Below are 24,456 nucleotides of genomic sequence, written 5' to 3' on the forward strand. Positions count from 1 at the left end.
AATTCTAGAAAAGGCAAAACCATAGTGACCGTAGTGACAGAGAACATACCTAGTTGTTGTCAGAGATCAGGGTTCAGGGAGGGGTAGACTATCCCGGGGCATAACATTTTAGGGTGATAGAAATGTTCTACATCTTGGCTGCAGTGGTGGTTCTGCAGCTGTATACATTTGCCAAAACTTACTGAATTAATACACTTAAAGATGAGTTTTATTGTTTATAAATTCTAGTTCAGTAAAGCCGATAAAAAGGAAAAAATGGCTAGGAATTTGATGGAGTTAAAAAAAAATTCTGTCTCCTAGTAAATTGTTAGGGGATTTGTCTTTCTGTTCTATAAAGCCTGTGTACCGGATCCTAAACAATAAGATCGAGCGGAATGCATTGCCTTTTCATCCCTCATTGGGTTATGTGAACACGTTTAGTAGCTGTAAACAGTATCTGATACGTTTAGGGTCCACAAAGTTACTTGAAAGTTTAATGAGAATGTTATCAACAATCAGTATTCCCAGAGGTAGAGAAGGAAGACTGTGTGCTGTTTCCTACAAGTGGTCCTTTTTGGATTGAGTTTTGCCTACTTGCCACCCAGAGGGGTGATTCAGTTGAGATATTTCATTGCACCTTTGATATCAGCTTCATTTTGGTGTAGCAATTTTTGAATAACAGGTTGGTATAACATTTTGAATAACATAAGGTTGGTGAAAATATCTATATCTTTTCTCATTGATCTTCCCAGTTCTGGTCAAATACTTTACCTTTTTAAAAAATTTTATTTTATTTTTTATTTTTTTAAAGATTTTATTTATTTACTTGAGAGAGAGAGAGGAGATATAGCTAGAGAGAGCACGAGCGGGGAAGAGAGGGAGAAGCAGGGTCCCCGCGAGCAGGAAGCCCGATGCGGGGCTTGATCCCAGGACTCTGGGATCATGACCTGAGGCGAAGGCAGATGCTTAACTGACTGAGCCACTCAGGTGCCCCTGTGCTTTTTTTTTTTTTTTTAAGACCTTATTCTTATTAATCTCCCTGGGGTATTTGACCTTAATATCATCCCCTCTTTCTCAAAAGCTGCTCTCTCCTTTGGTCTCTGGGAATACTGCACTCTAGTGATTGTCTCCCAACTGCAGGTGTGATTTCATTCTCTGTTTGGCTGGTGTATCTCTGTCCTTAGGTCCCCTGTGGGAACACAGCCAGTTGCCCCATTTTCTCTGGGTTTGTCCCTGGAGTATCTTATCCTTTCCTGTGATTAATCTCTTCTGGCACATCTCAAAGCTCTTGTCCCAAGTTCTCCATCAACTTTGTCTTTTACTTCCAGCTACCTCCAGGGTTCACCATCCTTATTTCTTTTTTTTCTTTTTAAGATTTATTTGCGAGAGAGAGAATGAGAGACAGAGAGCATGAGAGGGAGGAGGGTCAGAGGGAGAAGCAGACTCCCTGCTGAGCAGGGAGCCCGATGTGGGACTCGATCCCGGGACTCCGGGATCATGACCTGAGCCGAAGGCAGTTGCTTAACCAACTGAGCCACCCAGGCGCCCCAACCATCCTTATTTCTTACCATTGCCCAAACTAAATATATTCCCCTTTCTTCCATGTCCTCTCTCATTTGGGGCTTTTCCATGCCCTTGAGACACTGCTGTTCTTTTCCCCTCAGGTTGAAAACCTGAAGCTCGGCTATTTTCCCTTTTTCCCCCATCTCCTCTATTTATTTACTGTTTGGATATTTTCTGTTTCCTCCCGGCTCTCTCCCTTCCTTTCAGCCTTTTTGATACCACTTTAATCTGTATCTTTATTGTCAGAGGTCACATGGCAATTCCACATTCTCGAGTGAAAGCTGCTGGTCAGCATGACAAAGGTTTGACAATTTGGGGAGCCCTGTGTCACCGAGTCCATGTGTCAGAACCCTAGTAAATGACCGAATCTCTAGGTTCTGGAGCTTGACTTTGCTCTTACAGTCTATCTCTTGGGATGCTTTGGAAAAGTACGGTGTTTCCTTTTGTGTGTCCAGTGTCCCCTTTGCTGCCACAGCCTCTGATTTTTTAATGACAGCTTTTCCTTCCCTCATGAGTATATGCCCATGCTTCCCCTGTGCCCCGCAGAATCCTGGGTTTTGTAATTTTTAAGCTTGAGGATAACTTAATTTTGTAATTTTTAAGCTTTGGGATAACTTAAGGTTTGCTGCCTTTGTGCTCTCTTTGAGCAGTTACTAATTTCTCCTCCTGACACAATAGTGCCTTAATCTTCCAACTGAAAACCAAAGCTGAAGCACCTGACATTGCAGATTTTCATGTACTTCATTCCTATTAATCACCAGTTATGTGGGTCTGTTTTTATCCCTTTTGTATTTTCCTCTCTGCTTTTACTTGGGAGGTAATAAGATTTTTTTTTTTCCATAAATTCTCTCCAAATGACTTGCATTTTTTGACAGCATTTGTAGAAGTGTCTTTGTAGGCTTGGTTGCAGAGTTGAAGGAACACGGGAAAATTTTGTAAATAAGACCCATGAAGTGCAAGTTATATTACCCTGCACTTGTTCTTCCCAAAGAGGAGAGCTGGCCACAGCCTATATTTCTTTTCTTTTTTTTAAAAGATTTTATTTATTTATTTGACACACAGAGAGATAGAGAACACTAGCAGGGGGGAGCAGCAGGCAGAGGGAGAGGGAGAAGCAGGCTCCCCGCCGAGCAGGGAGCCTGATGTGGGACTCGATCCCAGGACCCTGGGATCATGACCTGAGCCGAAGGCAGATGCTTAACCGACTGAGCCACCCAGGCGTCCCTCACAGCCTGTATTTCTTAAAATTTAACTGCATCCTCAGAAATAAGATGGTCATGCTTAATTTTTTTTTCCATTTATTTTGGCGGTGAAAGATGTGCTTCAGAAGTGAAAAGTTGATGAGTTATTTCAGTGAATAGGCTATTTTAAGGTGTTATATTTCAGTTATTTTTTTCATCAGAGAAATTTAGTTAAACATGAAGCCAGAGGCCTGGAAATATTGATTTTTCTGAATCACAATGTGATGCTGTGTTTATTTACTTTCCCTTTTATCTTTGGGCATTCTAGAGGAGTGTTTGATGCTTCCCTCAAAATGGCTGGCTTCTACGGATTGTACACATGGCTGACTCATACCATATTTGGCATCAATATTGTCTTCATACCATCAGGTAACAGTAGTATCATAACTTCCACTGTCCTCTGTTTAAGGAAAATTAAGCCATTTTCTGTACTTTGGGAAATGTCATCTTCCTCAAGCTTAAAATACTAAATTTTAGAGATCTAATCTAGTCCAGAATAGGAGCAGAAGTATGATTTATAATGTGTCTTTATGCTGTATTTCCAGTAGCTTGAACGATAACCCAGCACATAGAAAGCAGTGCATCAGTATTTGTTAAATGAGTGAATGTCCTAGCACTTAGCACAACACCTAGTATGTATGTACTTGACACTCAGTAAATGTTTGAGTTGAACTGATTGGCAGGGAGCAATGAGTTGGTCAAATAGCTTTGTCCCCTGAAGGATACTGTCCTAGGGGCAAGATGAATGAGCTGCCTCCATACCCCGTAGGATCAATTCCATATGCTCATTCCATAAGCACCAGAATGGTTCAAAACCACCCTTTACTTTTTCCTCTACATTATTTCTGCTCCTCTTCCACTTTTCCTTCCTTTATTTCTGTGGTTGCTTGACTTCCCAGATATATCTGCCTTCCACATTTACCCTCTACCACCATTTTTTCCCCTTTTGGTCCACACTCCCTTTCTTCCTTACATTCCCAAGTTCATTCATGTTCTTTCCTACTTCGCTGTCCACTAAGCCACCCTCTGATGTGCGAGTAGCCTGAGAACACATGGCGGTCGTTGTTTCATAACGACCTTGTGAGGCAGGCAGGGTCGGTGGGGTTCCTGTCGTAGAGATGAGAAACCGCACGTTTTCGAAGGTCACATACCTGGCAGGACCAGAACTAGATCCACGTCTGCTTGACTCTTAGTCTGGAGGGGAGCCAGAGGAGAGAGCAAACACGCTGCTGTGGAAGGGGATGAGCTTGAAGTGAGTCCTTTGGCGATTAGGGCTTTTGGTTTTGTTTTTGTTTAAACTACATTTCATTTTTATTAGAAAGAAACAAGGTGAAGGATATACATTCATCTCTGAGGTTTAGAAACTAACTTCTAATTTGGCTTTGGACTCAGTATAAATTTGACCAATGCTTTACTGTTGCATTATAGGGTTGTATATTAATTAACTAACCATTGATTCAAAATAACAACTGCGGGACACTAGAATTTTGTTACTTAAGAAGAGATTCATGAAAAGAAAAAGATTCATGAAGTAGACACATACTTTAGAAAGATTTTCAGCATCAGCTTTTGAGTTATATATCAAACCTTCATTTCACTAACAAATTCAGTTAAACGGGGCGTTATCATGCACTGAGTTTGTGTTTAACTTGTTTTGGTGTAATTGTTTAAGTAGGAGGAGCTAGTGCTTAGGTTCTGCTGTTTTGTTATTGTTTTAGTGGTGATGTTAAGTTGCTTTTCTTTTAATCTTAGCTTTAGCAGCAATCCTGGGAGCGGTACCATTTCTGGGGACATACTGGGCAGCAGTACCTGCAGTTCTAGACCTGTGGCTTACACAAGGCTTAGGGTGCAAAGCCATCTTACTGTTGGTTTTTCATCTCTTGCCAACATACTTTGTAGATACTGCCATCTATTCGGATATATCAGGGTAAGTATCCACAGAACTTCTCAAGTTGCTGGTGAATCATATCCAGGGATTTATGTGGCCTTGTTAAAGAAAGGTTGTTTTGTTTTATTTTCCCTTTTGGGGATGGGAAAAGGGACAGATGGTAGGATTTTTCAGTGAAGTAGTCTTTTGTGGTCCCACTGATCCAATCAGATTTTAATGTAATATAATTAATACTGTTTGCAAGGTATGCTATTTTGTTGTCTAAGTATTTACAATATATGAGACTCTGTGTTAACACAAAATTGTGAATAATCTTCTGTTTTAGTGATATTTAAGCTAGGAAAGAAATATTATTAGATGTACATAAAACATTTAAAGTACAGAAATGAGTTAGTGGTTATTTTTAGAACTTCTTTGCTTTTGGAGAAAAACATTTAGTTGTAGGTCTGAGGTTTTCCATGTGAAATCAAATCTCATCAAGTTAATGTCTGATAAGCAGAGAGCTCTCTTTACTTAAGATATTATAGTATGGGTCTAGGATGAGTACAGGTTAAATTGAAGACAGAATCCAAGCTTTGGCTATGTAATATAATAAATACTTGTTTTTTGATTTTGGTATCTCTTAGAAATTGCATTAAGTAAATCAAGCCAATTCTTTTTTAGTCACATATCCAGATTCACATTGCTTATTAGAATCTAGGATGTAACCAAATGCTGAATTTTCATCAGTTACTGAAATTCAGAATATGCCTACTGAAACTGTCATAATAGTTAATATAGTAAAATTCACCATCACAGTAAGTGTAGACAAGGGCTCAGTTCATAGAAAGAGTACCCTTCAGTTAATTTGAGAATATACAGGGACAAATTATATGCCACCTTATTTTCTCTCTAGTAAGTTGAAGTAGAAAACAAATGATATATAACTACTCTGACGTCCCAAAGTTCCAGAGCAGAAAGAAACAAGCAACTCCATACACAAGCCTTAGGGAAACTTTTATGTCTAAAACTTGAGAGAGAAAATTAAAGACAAAAGGAGAACGTCAGAACGTGGTTAACTAGTGCTTAACAGTTGAAATTTAAATAGAGTAGTTATATGACTTATCGTTAAATGTTTTCATTTCTCTAAACTTTAAATTTTTTATTGAAGTTTCTAGCTAGAATTTAAGATTTTTATGTGATTTTTATCTTAATAATAAAATACTACCTTATTTAGCCAGCATTAGGAAATGAAAGAGTTTGTGTAAATTGTTTTATTTTTTAATAAATGAAGCCTTTATTTAAAAGCTTCCACACTTTTTTTTAAGCTTTAAGCATTTTTTTTTTTTTTTAAAGATTTTATTTATTTATTTGACAGAGAGACAGAGACAGTGAGGGAGGGAACACAAGCAGGGGGAGTGGGAGAGGGAGAAGCAGGCTTCCTGCGGAGCAGGGGGCCCGATGCGGGGCTCGATCCCAGGACCCTGAGATCATGACCTGAGCTGAAGGCAGACGCTTAATGACTGAGCCACCCAGGCTCCCCAGCTTTAAGCATTTTTGATAGGAAATTTTTAGAAGTGTATTTTTAGGGAAAAAGCTTACTTACATAGCATACATATGTGGAATACTGCCCTAAATTTTTTTTTTTTTTTAGAGTGAGGAAGATAGATTATGAATATAGTGTATTAGTTTCCTAAAGACTACCTCACCTTAAATCTTACTTATTGAACTGTAACATAGTACAGGACATTATTCCAGAGTTATTTGCCCCACAGTAAATTGTTCCAGTCACCTGTGTTTGAAAACTAGAAATAGAACATACCGTCTTTCCCAGTCCCTCTTATGTTAGTGGTCATTTGTTATTGTTATCACTGTGCGGAGCTGCTGTAACCTCTTACTGTATTCGGGTTATGTAAGTGATCCTGTGATAAGCTGGAGGACAATTATGACTCTTGTGAGATAGAAATCTTGGGCTTTGTGACGGATAGTTTCTTCATGAGGCCCTTTATCATTACCCATGTTTAAAAACTATTTTACGATGTTGCCACAAGTCTAACCTATGAATAATGTGGATGCTATTGTATTGCTTTATAAAAAGCATAATTATTTGAATTATATGTAAATTGTGCCCATTTAACTATTCTTGTTGGAAGTAAACTCAACATGTGACTTTTGTAACCACTCTTCAGCCAACACTAACCTAGGTCAGGCATCCATGTAATGGGTGTAGGATATCTGCTAACAGTCTGACTTCACTCCCTCCATCGATGGACCTTATAAAAAGGCAGATGTTGTATGTGTTACATAGGTAAGAAAATGCTTGCATCTCAGTATTATTACAACCAACATTGTTATCTGCACTGAAGTAATCTAAAGAAAGCTGGTCATGCAATCAAAGGCCTGGTGTGTTAGGAATGAACATAGTGTTAGAGATGTGTTTCAGATTTACTCCAAGGTTTATGTTTGTTAAAAGCCATGAGCTAATCTGTATGCTCTTTCTTCCAGAGGTGGGCATCCTTACTTGACAGGCTTGGCAGTGGCTGGCGGGGCTTACTACTTGGGCCTGGAAGGAGCAATCATTGGGCCCATACTTCTCTGCATACTCGTGGTCGCTTCTAATATCTATAGTGCCATGCTAGTGAGTCCCACGAATTCAGTGCCCACGCCAAACCAGACCCCGTGGCCTGCTCAGACTCAGCGGTGAGTTAAAGTAGAATGACCATGAACTCTGTGTGTGAAATTGAACTATCCCATGATTTATTTTTTTACATGAATGGTCTGTCAGGATACAGGTATTTCAGTGCACACGCTCTGCTAAAGATTGTAGAAGACTCTAAGTAGAAAACATTTGTTTGTAGACGTTTGGGTTTCAGATACCAGGAAATTTTAAAAACTAAATTGGGACAGAATTGTTCATGTCATGAAAGACCAAAATAAAAAAAAAAAACATTTAAAAAACACTTGGGGACATGGTGTACCAGATTAAAGGCGGGGGTCAGGGAACAGGACAATCAAATGCAGTGCAGGCATCAGTGGACGGTCCTGGATTAGGGGTGGGGAGAATCGATAAAGAACATTTATGGAACAGTTGGAGAAATCTGAATATGGGCTATGTATTAAATAGTATTTTTATATCAGTGTTAAATTTCCTAGGCATGATAATGATACCTTGGTTGTATAGCAGAATATCCTTTAGGGGTAAGATGTCAAGATGTCTGCAACTTATTTTCTTTTTCTTTTTCTTTTTTTTTAAAGATTTTATTTATTTATTTGAGAAAGAGAGAATGAGAGACAGAGAGCATGAGAGGGAGGAGGGTCAGAGGGAGAAGCAGACTCGCTGCTGAGCAGGGAGCCCGATGCGGGACTCTATCCCGGGACTCCAGGATCATGACCTGAGCCGAAGGCAATCGCTTAACCAACTGAGCCACCCAGGTGCCCCTGCAACTTATTTTTAAATAGTTTAGCCAAAACTAATAGAGGGGGAAGTGACAATAGCAACATACTAACAATTGTTGAGTCTAGATGAATGACATATGGTTAATTGCACCAGTCTTTCAATTTTTCTGTAGCTTTATAAAGCTGTAAAAAGTTGGGAAAAAATTCTGAGTATGCTAGTATGGAGTTATAACTTATTTTGCAAGTACAGACAGACAATTCATAATTGCTGTCATCTGCTGTCACCAACAGTTCATAAATTAAATTATAATGTAATATGAATTATAATTAAAAAGTTTTCCCTGATTGTGTCAAAATTTTACAAAGCTTTTTATTGAGGTTTATCTTCCATGGGCTGAGATGCACATCTTAAATATACAACAGATGGATTTTTTCAATACATATACCTATGTAAGCATCCCCTGTATTAAGGTATAGAGTATTTCCATTACTCTAGAAACCTTCCCCATACACCTTCTCAGTCAGACCCCTTCTCTGCTAGTAATCTGACCACTGTCACCTTAGATTGGCTTTGCCTCTTTTTGAACTTCACTTAACAGGAATCCTATATAGTAAGTACTCCTGAGTCAGGCTCTTCTGCTCAGCATTGTCTGTGACCTCAGCCACATTGTTGCATGGACCAGTCATCCTTTTCTCATGCTGCCTAGTATTCCAGTGCATGAGGATACCACAGTTTATTCATTGCAGTGTTGATGGACATTTGTGTACTTGCCAGTTTTTTTTTTTTTTTTTTAAGATTTTATTTATCTAAGAGAGAGAGAGCACAAGCAGGGGGCAGGGCAGAGGGAGAGGGAGAAGCAGGCTCCTCGTTGAGCAGGGAGCCAGTGCGGTACTCCATTCCCACCCCTGGGATCATGACCTAAGCCAGAGGCAGACGCTTAACCGCCTGAGCCACCCAGGCGCCCCCTACTGGCCAGTTTCTTGTACTACATGTCTTCTGGCGGACGGGAGTACTTAGTTTGAGTATATACCAAGAAGTGGAATGGCTGGGTATACATCAGGTTTAACTTCAGAGGATACTACTTGTTAAACAGTTTTTCTTCATGATTGTACCAGAAATCACATGTTAACAACAGAAAAGTAAGATGGACTGTTAAGAATGAAAAAGTAAGAAGTCTCAGAATGAAGAATTTTAACTTTTCAGAGACTATACTACATTGTCCTTATTATTCTCCACTGGAAAATAATTTTTCCTGCCATTGGGTCTTCTAGTGTAATCAAGGAGTCATTAACGAGTTGATTCTGAAAATGTATTTACTGAAACTATTTTATGTTTTTCTTTAAAATTCTTTAGAGGGGCGCCTGGGTGGCTCAGTCGTTAGGCGTCTGCCTTCGGTTCAGGTCATGATCCTAGGGTCCTGGGATCAAGCCCCGCATCGGGCTCCCTGCTCCGCGGGAAGCCTGCTTCTCTCTCCCTCTGCCCCTGCCTGTGTTCCCTCTCTCGCTGTGTCTCTCTCTGTCAAATAAATAAAATCTAAAAAAAATAAAATTCTTTAGAAACATGTTTCTGCTTATTTTGTGTAAATGTACTTTGTGAAGAAAGACATGGTCTTTTAACTCAGAACAAGTCGAATACAGTTTCTGAGTTAGACCCACTTGGTTAGAGGGCCATTTTAGCTAATGCAAGGCACTTAACTTGATGGCAGGGAAAAATGCGTTTCCTTAAAAAGAATAAAAGGAGAGGCACTTATGTAGCTTTAACAAAAGCTTCACCATTTTGAAGGTGGTGACCCTATGATTTCTGCCTTTACCTCTTAAAGGCAGATATGTGGGTACCTGAGAAACCAATGAACAGTTACTTGAAAGCAATAAAGAGCACTTGATAACTGGATACCCTACTCCTTGGGGATCCATACAAGAAACCAAAAGAAAATTGGTTGATCAATATTTTGCTGTTAACTTTAGAAAAAAACTTTTAATGATTCCAAGTTAGTAAAGCAGGAATTGGTTTTTAACTAATATGAATTCTTCCAGAGGCAAATGACCCTTTCCCCCTTCTCTGAAGGGGGAACTAACTTCTCTGAAGGTAGAATATTATTAATTAGGTGGCAGGGGAGCTAGAAAATTTAATGTGAGGGCTTTTATAGTCTTCATCTTTTTTTTTCTTTAGAAGTTGTGTATGCATGTATTTGAAAGGGTCAAAAATTTCTACAAAGCTTATTGTGAAAACTATCCTTTGCTTTCCCCTTGTCTCTCCTTTTCTGCTCTGAGAGGAGCCACTTTTTTTTTTTTTTTGAGAGAGAGAAAGAGCATGGGGTGGGGGATGAGGAGCAGAGGGAGAAGCAGACTCCCTGCTAAGCGTGGAGCCTGACGGGGGGCTTGATCCCAGGACCCTGGGATCATGACCTGAGCCAAAGGCAGCTGCTTAACCAACTGAGCCACCCAGGTGCCCCTGAGAGGAACCACTTTTTGACTCTAATTTGACTTTTACCTCCATTTCTTGAAATAGCATGTTTATTCCTTGATTTTTTTTTTTTCATGAATAGGCATTATCTGTTTCCTTCCCAGTTGGAAGGTGAGAAATTAGCTCTTTCCTACCCACCTCCCATTATTGAACTGTGATATCGGTTAGATCAGTATTTGGCACTTACATTATTATGACTCTGTAAATTATATTCCTATTTGAGCCTTCTTGTATATTGTGTCTGTATTTCCTTACTTTATACAGCTTTTTGCTTTCCTTTGAGTTATAAAGATACTGTGTTTTGTTGTATGTGAGTACTTACAATTAGCCTCAAGCTATGCACCAGGTGTTCACATCTCCTCTTGCTCAGTATGCTCAGTTGTATCAACTGAGCATATCTTCCTGATGAAGTCTCTGCTAGAGTCTTCTGATCTGCTCCAGTGGATGCTGGCTGCCCTTTCCCCCACTATTCAGCTGTCATTCCTTCAGCTCTTCCCTGTGTTGGAATTCTCACTCCCCATATCATTTTCTTTCTTGATTTATTCCCTTTTTGTTGGAGCACAATCTCCTATAGATTTTTGGGAAAGAATGCATGGGGAGTGAATTTTGGGAGGATGATGCATGTCTGAAGAGGTTTTTCCTAAAGTCATACTTAATCAATAGCTTGCCTGGGTAGAGAATTTTTTTTCTAAGATTTTATTTATTTGAGAGAGAGAGAGAGCGTGCGCATGAGCAGGAGAAGGGGCAGAGAGAGAGGGAGAAGCCGACTCCCCACTGAGCAAGGAGCCTGACAAGGAGCTTGATCCTAGGACCGGGATCAAGACCTGAGCCAAAGGCAGATGCTTACTGACTGAGCCACCCAGGCGCCCCTGGGTAGAGAATTTTATGTGTGAAAATTTTTACCTTTAGACTTTCTTTATTTCCTCATTCTCTTCTTGTTTCCATGCTTGTTAAAAGTCTGAAGTCGTTCTGATTCCTGAACGTTTCCTTAAAAACGTTCCTGATACTTGATAAGACCTTTAAAACTGGAAACTTATGTTCTGCAGTTCTAAAATTTTTCTTGAATTATTTCATTTTTATGATTTCCTTCTCATCCTTTCAGAAACTTAGTTTAATGTTGAGTCTCATACCCTGGTCATCTTATTTTCTTATCTCTGCTGTTTTTCCATTTCTGATTTTTTGCCTCCGTTTTCTGGGTGAATTTTTCAGTTTTATTTTCCAAACCTTCCACAGAGATTTTCATTTTTACCACATTTTTTTTCAGTCCTGTTTATCAAGGTGTTATTTACATAAATAAAATCTATACTTTTTTTTTTTTTAAAGATTTTATTTATTTATTTGAGAGAGAGAATGAGGTAGAGCATGAGAGGGGGGAGGGTCGAGGGAGAAGCAGACTCCCTGCCAAGCAGGGAGCCCGATGCGGGACTTGATCCCGGGACTCCAGGATCATGACCGGAGCCGAAGGCAGTTGCTTAACCAACTGAGCCACCCAGGCGCCCTAAAATCTACCTTTAAAAAAAAATAAAATCTACCTTTTTAGCATTCAGGAAGTTATTAGTTTTCTGTGATGCATAACAAATTAGCCCTGGCTTAATGGCTTTCAAACAACATGCATTTATTCTGTCCAAGTTTCCGTGGGCCGGGAGTCCAGGCACCATGTAGCTGGATCTTCTGGCTTTGGTTCTGACAAGGCTGCAGTCAAGGTGTCAGCTGGAGCTGGGGTTTCCTCTGCGGCTTGGGTTCTAAGCTTGCCGTGTGTTGGCAGGATTCATTTTCCTGCAGTTGTGGAACTGAGGCTGACAGCTGGTGGTGGCCCCTCTCCGTAGGCAGTTTCGTATCATGGCTGTTGGCTTCTTCAAGGCCAGCAGAAGAGCAGTTTTCTGACTTTGGTTTCTGACCACTCAGACCCCTTTTTAAAGGGCTTGCCTGACTAGGCTCAGTCTACCCAGTATGCTCTCCTTTTGATTAATTTAAAGTCAACTGAGTAGGGGCCTTAATTACATCTGCAGAATCCCTTCACCTTTGCCATATTAACACAACATAATCACAGTATCATTTATCATATATATTTGGCTGTTGGTTCCTATTAAGAGTGAGACATTCACTCAGGAGCTGTGGGTGGGTTATTGTATGTGTTACCATGATAGAATCTGGCAGAGCCATTGTCTTGTGCAATCCTTGGTGTCAACATTTTTTGGTTCCCCATTTGGACTAGTAAACCCCTCTGAGAAAGATCTTAATAATCTCCTGCCTAGAGGTTGGTGGCCCAGGGGCCGGCATTCTGGGAGCCAAGAGAGGGAAAGGGACAGATGGTGTTCAAGATGTGAGTATTCATGCAATCTCCCGGTGTCAGTGTGTACCCCCACCCTCATCTCTGCCTCTTGTCCCCTACTCCAGAGATTTTTTGTTTTACCTTCTCTCCTGGGGAAAAAAACTCTTTAATTTTCTGCCAATGACAGGGGCAATTCCTTGGCCAGGTGGAGGTGGGCGGGGTTATTGAGCAGTGGAGTCGTACTGCTTTTTAAGTAGATTTTAAAGCAGTCCTTCGGCATTTAGCACCACCTTCACCCCAATTCCAGAGTTTACTTGCTGTCACCAGTTCCTGAGCCCTCATGGGGATTTTACTGAAGAAATCAAATTGTTTGCTGGCGTTTTCCACTACCGGCCTAGGATCAGCTTTTTAGGGTATGCTGGGTCAGAGCAGTTGTCCCATCTGCCTTCCACCTTCTAGAAGTTTATGGCTCTTACCTCTTACATTCTCTCTCCCTGCCTTCCTTTTCAAGTAAGTGTATGCCTTCAAAAAAATACTTTCACTGGCATTTTATTTTATTTTATTTTTTTAATTTTATTTTTTATTTTTATTTTTTTTAAAGATTTTATTTATTTGAGAGAGAGAGAATGAGAGAGAGAGAACACATGAGAGGGGATAGGGTCAGAGGACGAAGCAGACTCCCTCCCGAGCAGGGAGCCCGATGCGGGACTCGATCCCGGGACTTCAGGATCATGACCTGAGCTGAAGGCAGTTGCTTAACCAACTGAGCCACCCAGGCGCCCTTTCACTGGCATTTTAATGAGGTTTTGAAAGGGCTTGAAGGAAGTGTGTGTTCAGTACCTCACCCTTCAGTGGGAAGTCTGAACAAACACAACCTCTGGGGACGTTTATTGGGGTGAAGTTCTGTGATAAAACTTTACGTGTGTTATTTTATTTGATCTGTCCAGTGTTTGCATATAGGTTAGGAATTGGAGGCTTCCATGTTTTATAGATGAGGGACTCAAGGCTTAGAGAGGTTCCCTTGCCCATAGCCACCCAGCTAAAAAGCAGGAGAGCCGGTGCGTTTCAACTAATGATCTTTCTTTTCCTTCTTGAGCCATCCTCTTCCCTTCCACAAGAGCAAACGTCGTCCTGTTACACTCAGGGAACGTTATGCTCCACTTCTGTGGGCCAGTTTGTGGTCATCCTTACTACTCCCCACCTCCTTGTTCACTGCCCTCACCAAGTGCTGTCCGTTTGTCTCAGCATCTCTGAATCTTCTTCCTCTGAATCTCCAGTGCCACGCCTCCTGGTCTGAGCTGGGCCCAGCTGCTGCATTTCTCACCTGGACTGCTATGGTCATCTTAGTCTTCTAACGTCTCCCGCCCTCCGCTTGTACAGTTCTCTCGTCCCTTCTCTGCACTGCAGCTGACATGTTCTCTTCAAAATGCAGGCATATCTGATCGTGACCCTGGCTGACCAAAAATGGCCTCCCGTTGGTTTTAGGAGGGAGATCAAAATCCTTGACATGGTTGCAAGGCCCTACCTGATCTGATCCTGAACCCTTTCCTCTTGCGGTCTGAGCTGCTGCCACACAGGCTTTTTCTCGGGGCCTCAGACACACCAGGCTTGCTGCAGTGTGATAGTAGAGGGTGGATGGTTGTATTTTGTTAGGCGGACATACCTTCTCTTTGCAGGCGCAGGCACTGGTAGCTACAAGTACGCATTTGCAAGACCGTTTCTGTGAACTACCACCTACAGGAAAAACGAAGGAGGGAGGACCCCCTGCTCTGATTATCACTGTTGATAATGCTGTTTGCAGTATTTGATGGGGGTGAATGTCGTGGACACACCAGAGCGTAAGGCTCCCAACTAGTGGTCCCCCGCACCACAGCATCTTCCACTTACCTGTTGGAGCTTAATACACATTATAACTGTGTCGTTTTAATTAATCATCTTTCCCAGTAGTTGGTAAGCTTTCTGAAAGTAGGAGCTAGGTCTCATCTGTTTACTACTCTTTTACCATTCCTAGCATGGTGTCCAGCACATAAAAAATGCTCAGTGAACATTTGATGAATTAATAGATTAGTGAAACCAAGAACAGTTCAGATAAAAAGATTTTTGCAATATCACCTTGAGGCTGACAAAAGAGGATGGGACATAGTAAGCCCCAGCCTTAGTGCTATATTCTGGATTTGTCGGAAAGTAAGGGATGTGCCTAATAGCGATGCCATGTGCTCTGTCACAAGATTGTGCACCAGTGTGCGAGGTGAGGGTTTGGAAATACACACTCAGCTATGCCAAGCCAACTACGTTAATTTAGTCAGGTAAAGCTTTTTATTTTTAAATGTCCAACGTTTATTCTGTATCTTTAGGAGGCAAGGAGTCAACAGCTCTTGAGCTGTCAAATCAGAAAAAGTTTAAACACTTACATAAACGAATTTTTAAAAATCTTACCGAAATCTTTTGGGGAGGAAAATTCAGAATTCAAGGAGCTGGGATTGTAAATGGGAAATCACACTACACATTCCCCATTGCCATAACTGTAAAATGTTAATAGCAGTCTCTGTCCCTCCAACCACGTGTGGTCCTGTTCTGCTTTTCTTGCTCTTAAATGAGAAATTCTACCACTGTAGTTCTTAGCATATAATAATCCATATGGTTTGGAAAAGAATACTGTATTTATTTATTTTTAAAGAATACTGTATTTAGATGACTGAGGTAGGACATTTACCATTTCTAGACATACTGTCAATGCAGTATTATCCCTTTGTTTCTTCCTATTCTAGAGAGGTCAGGATTTATGAACCCTGCTGATTTGTGAGCCCAGTGCTTCTCCATGAGGACAGAAATAAATTATTTCTGTATCATTAGGTTAGGGAGTTTGTTTTCCAGGAGATAGACATTTATTTAAGATCATTGTTACTTCTGGGGCGCCAGGGCTGCTCAGTTGGTTGAGCAGCTGACTCCTGATTTCAACCCAGCTCGGGTCATGATCTCGGGTTCCTGGGATTGAGCCCCGTGTGGGGCTCTGAGCTCAGCGGAGAGTCTGCTTCAGCATTCTCTCCCTCTCCCTGTGCACGCAGTCACTCTATCTAAAATAAATAAGTGAAAATCTTAAAAAAAAAAAAAAGATAAGTGTTACTTCTGTAGGCTTCACATGCACGCGCGCGCACACACACGCACTCACACGTACACCCTGCCATTGCCACTCTAAACATCTAGAGAAGATAGAATGTTGAGTTGGAAAATTGTTAGTAACTGTTTTCTTAGCTTGCTTCAGTTTGTTTTCCTTTTTTCTGGGTCCTTTTCTAGGCTTTCTTGGCCTGGGGGCAGAATTGAATAGTAGGTATGAATTTCAAGGTGACAGCTAAGCTTACTTGTCAACAGAAAGCAGTCACCAGGCCAACCACAGTCTTAATCTCATTTCATGCATCTTTGCCCTGAGGCAGAAATTTTCATTCATAATATAGAGGAACTGAATAGAGATTCAAACTTGCAGATATCTTAGAAATGTGAAAAGATGTCAAAGGGTGAATTTAGAAACCTAATGTGTATTGGGAAATGCTTTTTAATATTGGCAAATTTTTGGTTATTGGTTTTAAAGATTTTCCACGGCTTCCCACAGCTGGTAGCCAACTTTGCCTGTACACAAATGTAAGAACACAAATTTAGGTGAGAGTGTGAAAAATAGATACATAAATAGACACCTAGGGCAGTGGTTCTGGGTGGGAGTTGTGAGTTTTGCTCCCCTCAGGAGATACTTGGCAATGTCTAGAGACATTCTGATTGTCACAACTCCAGCAGTTAGAGGCAGGGATACTGCTAAATATCTTACCATGCACAAAAATGTCGATGGTGCTGCTGTTGAGAAACCCTGATTTGATATACAGGTGGACAGTAACACATATAAAACCTGGGAGGATAGAAGTCTTCGTTTTGGGGGATTTCTTTCAGAATGTAAAATTACTTAAGGAAACAAAGTTCATTCCAATTCTTTCTCTTGTCAGCATATATTCAGCGTGGTGGGTTGGGCCATGTCACACGCATGCCCTTTCAAAGCCATAGCCAGGAAGCTTAGCCATTCTTCCCAGCTGTTCCTTTGGATGTAGGGCCTTGCTGGTGGAGGCAAGCGTCAGAGGTGCAGAGGCCAGGGCCCCCCGCCAGGGAGGCAGCCTTGAGATAGGGCAGTGTTCTTGAATGTAATCTCTTTTCTGTAACTTGCTGCCTGTGCCCTCTTGATTCTGAAGTACTTCTGACATTATGCTAAAGGGTTAGTCTTTCATTTGCCTCTGCTCCACCCAGCTGGCCCGCCTCGTAGTGTGACGCGAAAATTGAGAAGACAAAGGAAGAAGGCAGAAAGGGGTAAGACGGGTGGCGTGAGTGCACAGTTGCACCTGATGTACAGATTATTTGCTTTATGATGTTTTAGATGATTTGTACTTAATGACAACTTTTTGTCACCTTTTGTATCTACAGCTGAGTTTTCTGAATTTTTGGAGTACTTTCCTTATATTCCACTTTAGGTCTGTTTGTAATAAAAAAGTTGAGTCATCTGTGTACAGTAACCAACACTTGGTTATAGGTATGAAAATAAAATGGGCTTTATTTGACTGATAAAAAAAAATTAAGAAGATACCACATAGTATAGTGAGAGGGCTACAAGTTATAACTTGAAGATTTTAGAATTGTTTTGAAAAATGCAAACATTTTAAGCTCAACTGTTTTTCTGAGTTCCTAGTTGGTGATATTGCTGTAAAGGAGCAATGTAACTTCTGTCTGAAAGGGTAATATATGTGTGCTTTGTCTCTTTATCTTTTTTTTTTTTTTTAAGATTTTATTTTTTTTGACAGAGAGAGACACAGCGAGAGAGGGAACACAAGCAGGGGGAGTGGGAGAGGGAGAAGCAGGCTTCCCGGAGAGCAGGGAGCCCGATGCGGGGCTCGATGTGGGGCTCGATCCCAGGACCCTGGGATCATGACCCGAGCCGAAGGCAGATGCCCAACTGACTGAGCCACTCAGGCGCCCCTGTCTCTTTATCATTTAAGATAGATTTGACTGTATATAAACAGAAAAAAAGCCCCCTAAACTAAAGAGTTTCCACCAGCAGGAGAACTCAAAATAACAATGACTTAAATAAGCTAGAGGTTTATTTCTTGGGCAAAAGAAGCCAGAAGTAGGCAGCCTAGGACTCGTATGGCTGTTCCACAAACATTCATGCCCAGTCTCCCTACATCCTGTTCTGCCACCTTGGTATGAGGTCTTTTCGGGTAAGATCTTGAGCTCATCATCAATAAACTCTGACCTGGCCACCACAGATACAGACCAGACTGGGTCACATCCTCCTAGCTCAGGCATGTAAATGATGTAGCAAAGGCAAGCTAGCTATTACAGTGCTAAGGTAGGCACCTCGGATGTGCAGCACCTACAGTGCTAAGGTAGGCACCTCAGATGTGCAGCAGACAACTCCATCCAGACTAGATACTACTTAGTCACATGGTCGGTCATACATGGTTTCAAGGGAGTCTGGGGAGATTGTCTTGGATGGGAGACAATGGACCCAGCAAAAAAAAAAAAAAAAAAGAATTCTTGTTACCAAAGACAGAGAGCCAACTAGCTGACTTTGAAACAATACTTGGTGAAAGTATTAGCGATACATAGTGACCATATAACCTTGTCAAGCCTCTCAGGTTATAAAAATAAAATGTTGTTCTATGGTAATTACTTACTGGTTGGACACTGTTGTGCTTTTCTTTTTTTAAAGTATTTCTTTGGCTTCATCCACACCCCCTCCCCTCTTTCCAAAAGCAGAACTAATCATTCTCTCTTTTCTCCTTACAGGACTTGCCATGATATTTCTGACGATCTGAAATCTTCAGTAAACTGACATGGTTTGCAACAGAGTGATTTCTGTAGGAGGTTCAGTCTTGATAGTGAGTTCAGCCCAGCTGTGGCCTTCTGTCCTTTCATCTGTGCCTAGCAAACAGAGCCCAGGAAAGAAGCAGAACCCTCCTGGCCTTCCAAACAGAATGCCTGGACAAGAGAGAACTTGCTGTGTGTTGCTTTGCCTTTTAAAGCACAGCTTTAGAGCTCAGAATTGTGGTTTGCTCACTTACTTCTTGCTAAGATGGCTTGAAAAGTTTCAGTTTATACACTGGTACCATGGCTCGAAATTTCCCACTTTTGGTTATCTATATTATTATTATATGTATTTATAAAGTTATTTTAAGAGTCCTGAACTACCTGCTGTTAAAAGTATTTGCCATGTAATTTTCTCCTGGTTTAAGAAATCTGTTCTTGAACTTTTTTATGACCGTCACGTTTTAATGAAGAGGGTTTTTCACTTTTGAATATGTAGTTGTTTGAGCGGGAAAAGGAAGCCTTCTACCCTTGTACCTACTCCCCTCTAGAAGTGTAAGGTGGGGTGGCTTATTTCAAGGTCACCTAGGTGTGTGTTGCAACCACAGGAGCCACAGAAAAACAAGCTCTTCCTGCCCTTTCTCCTCCCTCCATCTGCCATTACACTATTGCCAAATTCTTAAAACTTGGTTGACTACTTTGAAGCAACATACTTACTAAGCTGCTGTTAATGGTACCAGTATGACAGAATTCATGTTGTGGTTCAGTTTTTCTTTCCAAATGCTTTAAGTGAAAAATCTCAGGAGTAACAGTTCTCGGAGTTGTTAAATGGATCCCTGTTTACTTACTTGGAATTCTGCCAATTAGTTACTTATTAGCAGTAGAATGTTACAGTTAGGTAGTATTTTTCCATCACTTAGCAGAGTGCGTTGCACATAAGACTCTAGATGAAGGCGTGTCGAATTATGACTTTTTAAGTCTCCCAGACATCGCAATAACCAGCATAGTGCTTTGCATTTTACAAAGTCATTTTGCGCGTATTCTTTCACTATCACTTCCCGGCAGCTTTCATACAGCTTTATGGTATTTTATAACACTTTCATACAGATGGGAAAACTAAGGTTCAGAAAAGTTTAGTAAGATTTTTACCTCAAATTTTTCTGAATTCACTGTCTGCCAACTCTGCTCTGCTGTAGCCTTTCTTCTAATTCCTTTTGCAGTTTTCCCAGCACTTGTCCTGCAGTTAATGACAGGCTGGGACTAGAACCCAGCTCTTAGCTTGGTGTCCTTCCCACGGTAGAAAACAATCATCAGGCTCTTTCTCCATCCCCAGGGGAATATGGAGGAGAAAGCGTTCCTGAATATCAAAGACTTCCCTTTGGAAAACATTTAAAAGTAGAAATCCTTCTTTTTCTAAACCATTGTCTCACTGAGAAGCATAGTCAGTGATAATTAGCTTAAATTCATTCTGATATTACTTAAGAAATTAACTCCCTTTAGGAAAGAGGCTACTGTGAAGGTTTTGACTGTTTATACAGTAGACTGCATGCAGATCTCTTGTTTTTACTGTTCTTCTACAATTATAATCTGATATTACACCAACTGTTCCATTTGGCCGCTAACCGACTCCTTTTTTTCTTTAGCCAGTTGTTCAGTCATTCGTTCAGCAACACATTCATTGAGAGTTGGCCCTCTCTGGTTTCCATGCCAACCGCTGTACAGGGTGCTATAGGGGATAGCTCCTGGGAAGGCCTTCTCCCACCGTAAATCTTAGCCAGATCATGTGCTTGCTAAAATTATGATTTTTGCAGTAAAAGGGTTAAAAAAGAAATCAGGTTTGTTTTTGTTAATTGTATACTGATAAGTTTATAGCTATAATTGGCACATATTCATAAGCGGCAAGTGTTAGACACAGTTTAGTGTGCATAAACAAATTATGTTCCTCCAAAGTGTTTTTAGCTGAATAAAGTGATACTGCAAAAGACTAAACTCCAGCTAATGTATGGCTGTTGCCGGTCATAATTATTAGTATAAATACCAGGTTCTTTAGAAAAGAACTTGGAGCCCTAAGAGAATAGTTTAGAGCTCCCAAAATGGGCAGTGATGTAATATCACCTAAAAAATCAGTCCTACACACGGTCCTCATGAGGAGACCGGAACTGCGCTGGTGCTTCCGCAAGCGCAGAAGGACTCCGAAGGCCAACCAGCTGGGGGAGGAGCCCTCGGCCAGAGAAACCTATCCCCTCAGACAGTGAAGAGGCTTTACAAGATTTTCACAGGGCACAGAGCTCACGTGGCATGAAAAGCAAGGAGTCTCAAGCTCAGGTCTCAAAATGGCTTGCCCCCAGATTCCCAGGATTTGTCCCAGAAAGAGTACATTTCCTAGGAACAGACAGTGCATGGATGAAGTAGCTTCAGTAAACACAGATGCAGAAAGCCTATCACAAGTCTTACAATTTTATAGCTTTATTAAAGATTAGTTTTAAGTTCACATTCACTATTTCAGTTGTAAACCGAATGGGGGAATGAGAAAAGATAAAAGTCTCCACACAGATGTGCTCCTCTCTCTTCCGAGAATAAGGTATAGCATTTTTAGCATAAACACCATGTCCTATAAATCCTTCTGCAGTTCCAAAATTCCTGTCACATTCTGTGTTTCTGGAAGTGATCTGTCACACTGCCTGAGATACAACTCTTATTTATGTTTAAACTTGTGAGGATTCCTACCACTCTCTTCCATTAGAGGTAGTTAGCTGGTAGAATTTTCCTGTGACTTGTGAGACTGGTGTAGATTGACTCTTGACAAAGAGGATTACCCAGGAAGTGTTCTGAAGGCCTGCTGTATTTAAACAAACTCAGAGCCTTTGGAAACAGCAGCTGTTTATTCCAGTTAAAGGGCTGCTAAAAGGCTTGCAGATGAGGTTCTCTGGCTAACCTTGGTCTTAAATACCCATTGTGACCTTACTCATACCCCTAGTTCCCACACTGGTTGTATCTAGTGCTTTAGAATGTGTCCCTACTGGGCAAGAAATACTCAGAAATTCAGGCCATGAAGGGTTAGATTAGAGCAAAAGAATTTTAGGTGAGCTATCCAGGGCTCTCAGCGTCAGGGTTTGTAGGAAAAACCCCTTCAGAACTTCCCATACTCTAGTCCTGACTGGCAGTTTCCTGTAGGGGTCTTCTAAGACCCTTACAAGAGTATTACACTAGGCATTTCATATTGGAGATAGTCTCTGGCAATATACTTCCAAGTGTTAGTTCCAGCTGAGAGCAACTTTTTTTTTTAATTAGTTTTTGTCCTTACACATTTGCCATCAAAATATATTCATTTCATTAATTTATTAAGGACCTGCAAAAAATGTGCTACCTGAAACCACTGAGCAGTTATTTTTTTTTGATAGTTTAAAAATAAGAGAATTGTAAATCAAGATGATCTGTCTACTAGTCATAGAAATTCTGTGCTAGAATGGGCCTTACATAATTAGGCGATCCTGTCATTTTCTAGGGGAGAAAATAAATCCATAGATTAAAGTGGCTTTTCTACCACACAGAGAGTCAGTTAGTAACAGAATTCTGAGTAGAATACAGTTGTTTTTTTTTTCCTTAGCCCACTGTTCTGTGTCTCTTCCCTTTCCCTTATAGCTGAGCAGCTTTTGAAAAAATGTGTTCCTTATAGCAGTAGTTTCAAGAGATGTTATTAGATGTAATAAGAGACAAAAGTGGGCATGGGGGGAGGGGACTCCATGGTCAGTTAAAATTGAGGAATGCTGAGTTGTTTCCTTTCTGTAGGACTTCTAAGAGTTTTTAGCGTGCTGTTATATATTGTGAACTTATGAGGGGACAGATTGTGTTTACTACACTTATTTGACCTTAAACTGCACTCCCCTCCCCCGCCCTCCCATCCTTTTAGCAGAGCTTCTCCAAGGACTACTAGTCCTTTGGGAAACATGGCTCTCGAGTAAGTTTACAGCTCTTTTAGGAGACATCCTTAATGGAAATTCTGAATGGTATATCTGTTACCATAGTACCACATAAACTATAATAAATCTCAAAGTTTAGTGAGATACCAGAAAGAGAACCTATTTGCCATTCAGAGCTATACGTCAAGTATAGAGATTCTTTTCCACCTATGGTGTGTAAAATCAGTATTTGTGTTTAGTTTTGCAAGTTTTTCAAGGATCTAGTAATGTGCAGATACAGTGATGATATATTGATATTACATTTTTATAATGCTTTTGTATGTCACTTTATAGTTTTCAGACTGCTTTCTTAACAACCCTGTGAGATAGGCAGGCGTTAAGTATTATTGAATGAGGCACTGGAGGCTCAGAAAGGTTTTTTGTGAATTTTCCCTTAAGTTTATACCTTAAATGATGGAGCCAGAATTCAGTGGCAGAACTTCTGACTCCAAGTCCAGAGTTCTTTACTCCATACCTGGTTTCTTATTTTTCTTCTGGCTTTATAGCTTACAGTGAAAGGTGTGGAAATGAATCTTAAAGTAACATCATTTTGGCTATTACCAAATCCTATTTCTTTTTTATTGCAGTGACCCAGAAGGTGTAACTCTCATTATAGCTGTCCCCAAGAAAACCCTTCTTCTGTCTTTTGCAGTGCCACTTGTTTGGGTGACTAGAGTATATTTCAAATACCATTTGATTCGGAAACCAAGCTTGGATATATAGTTGTAACTGCTTATGTAACTTTTGGAAAAGATATCCTCTGCATTCTCAGGCAAAGTAGAGATGGTTTGAAAGCAAAAAAGTTTATTCAAATATAACAGTACATATTCTTTATTCTCACACAGATGCTACTTCTTAGCTTTAACTTGCTTTGACAAACTTCTAATGTAACCTCTTTGTAAATGTGAAATATTTATATTTTGAAATAAAATTACTAGTGTTGAATGAATCAGATGGTAAACTTAGTCTCATTTCTGTGGAGAAATTTGATCTTCAGTGGGGTGAAACTTTCACGAATACATCCGTCTCCTAGGCCTTATGTATTTTCCTTTGGCATCAATGCCTACACTGAATTTTTATGTAATATGGGCAGCTTACATAAGAGAAGAAGATAGTCTGGAGAGGGAATGTGGGCACCTGAAAGAGGTGAAAGGGTCCAAGGCTGAGGCTAGAGCCCTCAGTGCACAGGGAAAGGTGGCCTTGTGGTAGACAAGGAATTGGTAAGGTGGGTGGCTGGGGAGTAAGAATCTGGGGCAGAGAAAGTTGGTTAAAGGAACTGCACGTTTTGAACGAAGAAAACAAGCCTACCTTATGGCTATCTTCAACAGCAAAGATATCTGTGCAGCCCTGGCAGACGGAGCTGAACCCCTAAGTGGGAGTGCTGTGAAGCACATTTCAACAGTGCTTGGGAAAGAGCCTCTGACACCTGGAGTTGGTGGTGTTCAGCTCATCAATCTGACATGGAGGGAGAAATAATCCTGGCAAAAGTGAAAGGGTGGACCCGCCAGCTTCAGATTCTTCTCTACTCTGCTGGTTGCTTACTGGCAGATATGTTCACAAATATTTCTCCATGCTTCTCAGTCTATTGCTTAAGCTGAGGACCCCCTCACAGGGGTTTCTGACAACCTCCTTTTGGCTTTGCTTCTGAACTCCTGGGGAAAGAGGTGTTCAGCTCTCCCTCCCATCTGATCAGTTTTGGGCTCCCTGATTCCTTTTAGTGAGTTTAGTCAGAAATCTACACTAATGATCTTTCCAGTCAATAAACAGCCTTTAGGAAACTGCTCTGTGCTAGGCCCTAGGGGAAAAGTAATTCTCAAAAGTAGTTTTAGGCACACCTGGGTGACTCAGTGGGTTAGGAAGCTGACTCCTGATTTCAA

General features: G+C 40.8%; 1 protein-coding gene across 2 annotated transcripts in view; it reads left to right on the forward strand.

Annotated features, from left to right (window-relative positions):
* The window catches only part of TMEM245 (transmembrane protein 245), a 108,610-nt gene extending 85,082 nt beyond the window's left edge, over nucleotides 1-23,528 (forward strand). For both annotated transcript variants that reach the window (XM_035016120.1, XM_035016121.1), the window contains 4 exons: nucleotides 3,052-3,152; nucleotides 4,536-4,710; nucleotides 7,156-7,350; nucleotides 18,603-23,528. In XM_035016120.1, coding sequence (XP_034872011.1) covers nucleotides 3,052-3,152; nucleotides 4,536-4,710; nucleotides 7,156-7,350; nucleotides 18,603-18,648 — 517 coding nt within the window. In that variant the 3' untranslated portion in view covers nucleotides 18,649-23,528. The remainder of the gene's footprint in view (nucleotides 1-3,051; nucleotides 3,153-4,535; nucleotides 4,711-7,155; nucleotides 7,351-18,602) is intronic.
* The last annotated feature ends 928 nt before the right edge of the window (nucleotides 23,529-24,456 follow it).

Source organism: Mirounga leonina, unplaced genomic scaffold, assembly GCF_011800145.1.
Source record: "Mirounga leonina isolate KUSES-001 unplaced genomic scaffold, KU_Mleo_1.0 Mir_170, whole genome shotgun sequence".
Classification (NCBI taxonomy): Eukaryota; Metazoa; Chordata; class Mammalia; order Carnivora; family Phocidae; genus Mirounga; species Mirounga leonina.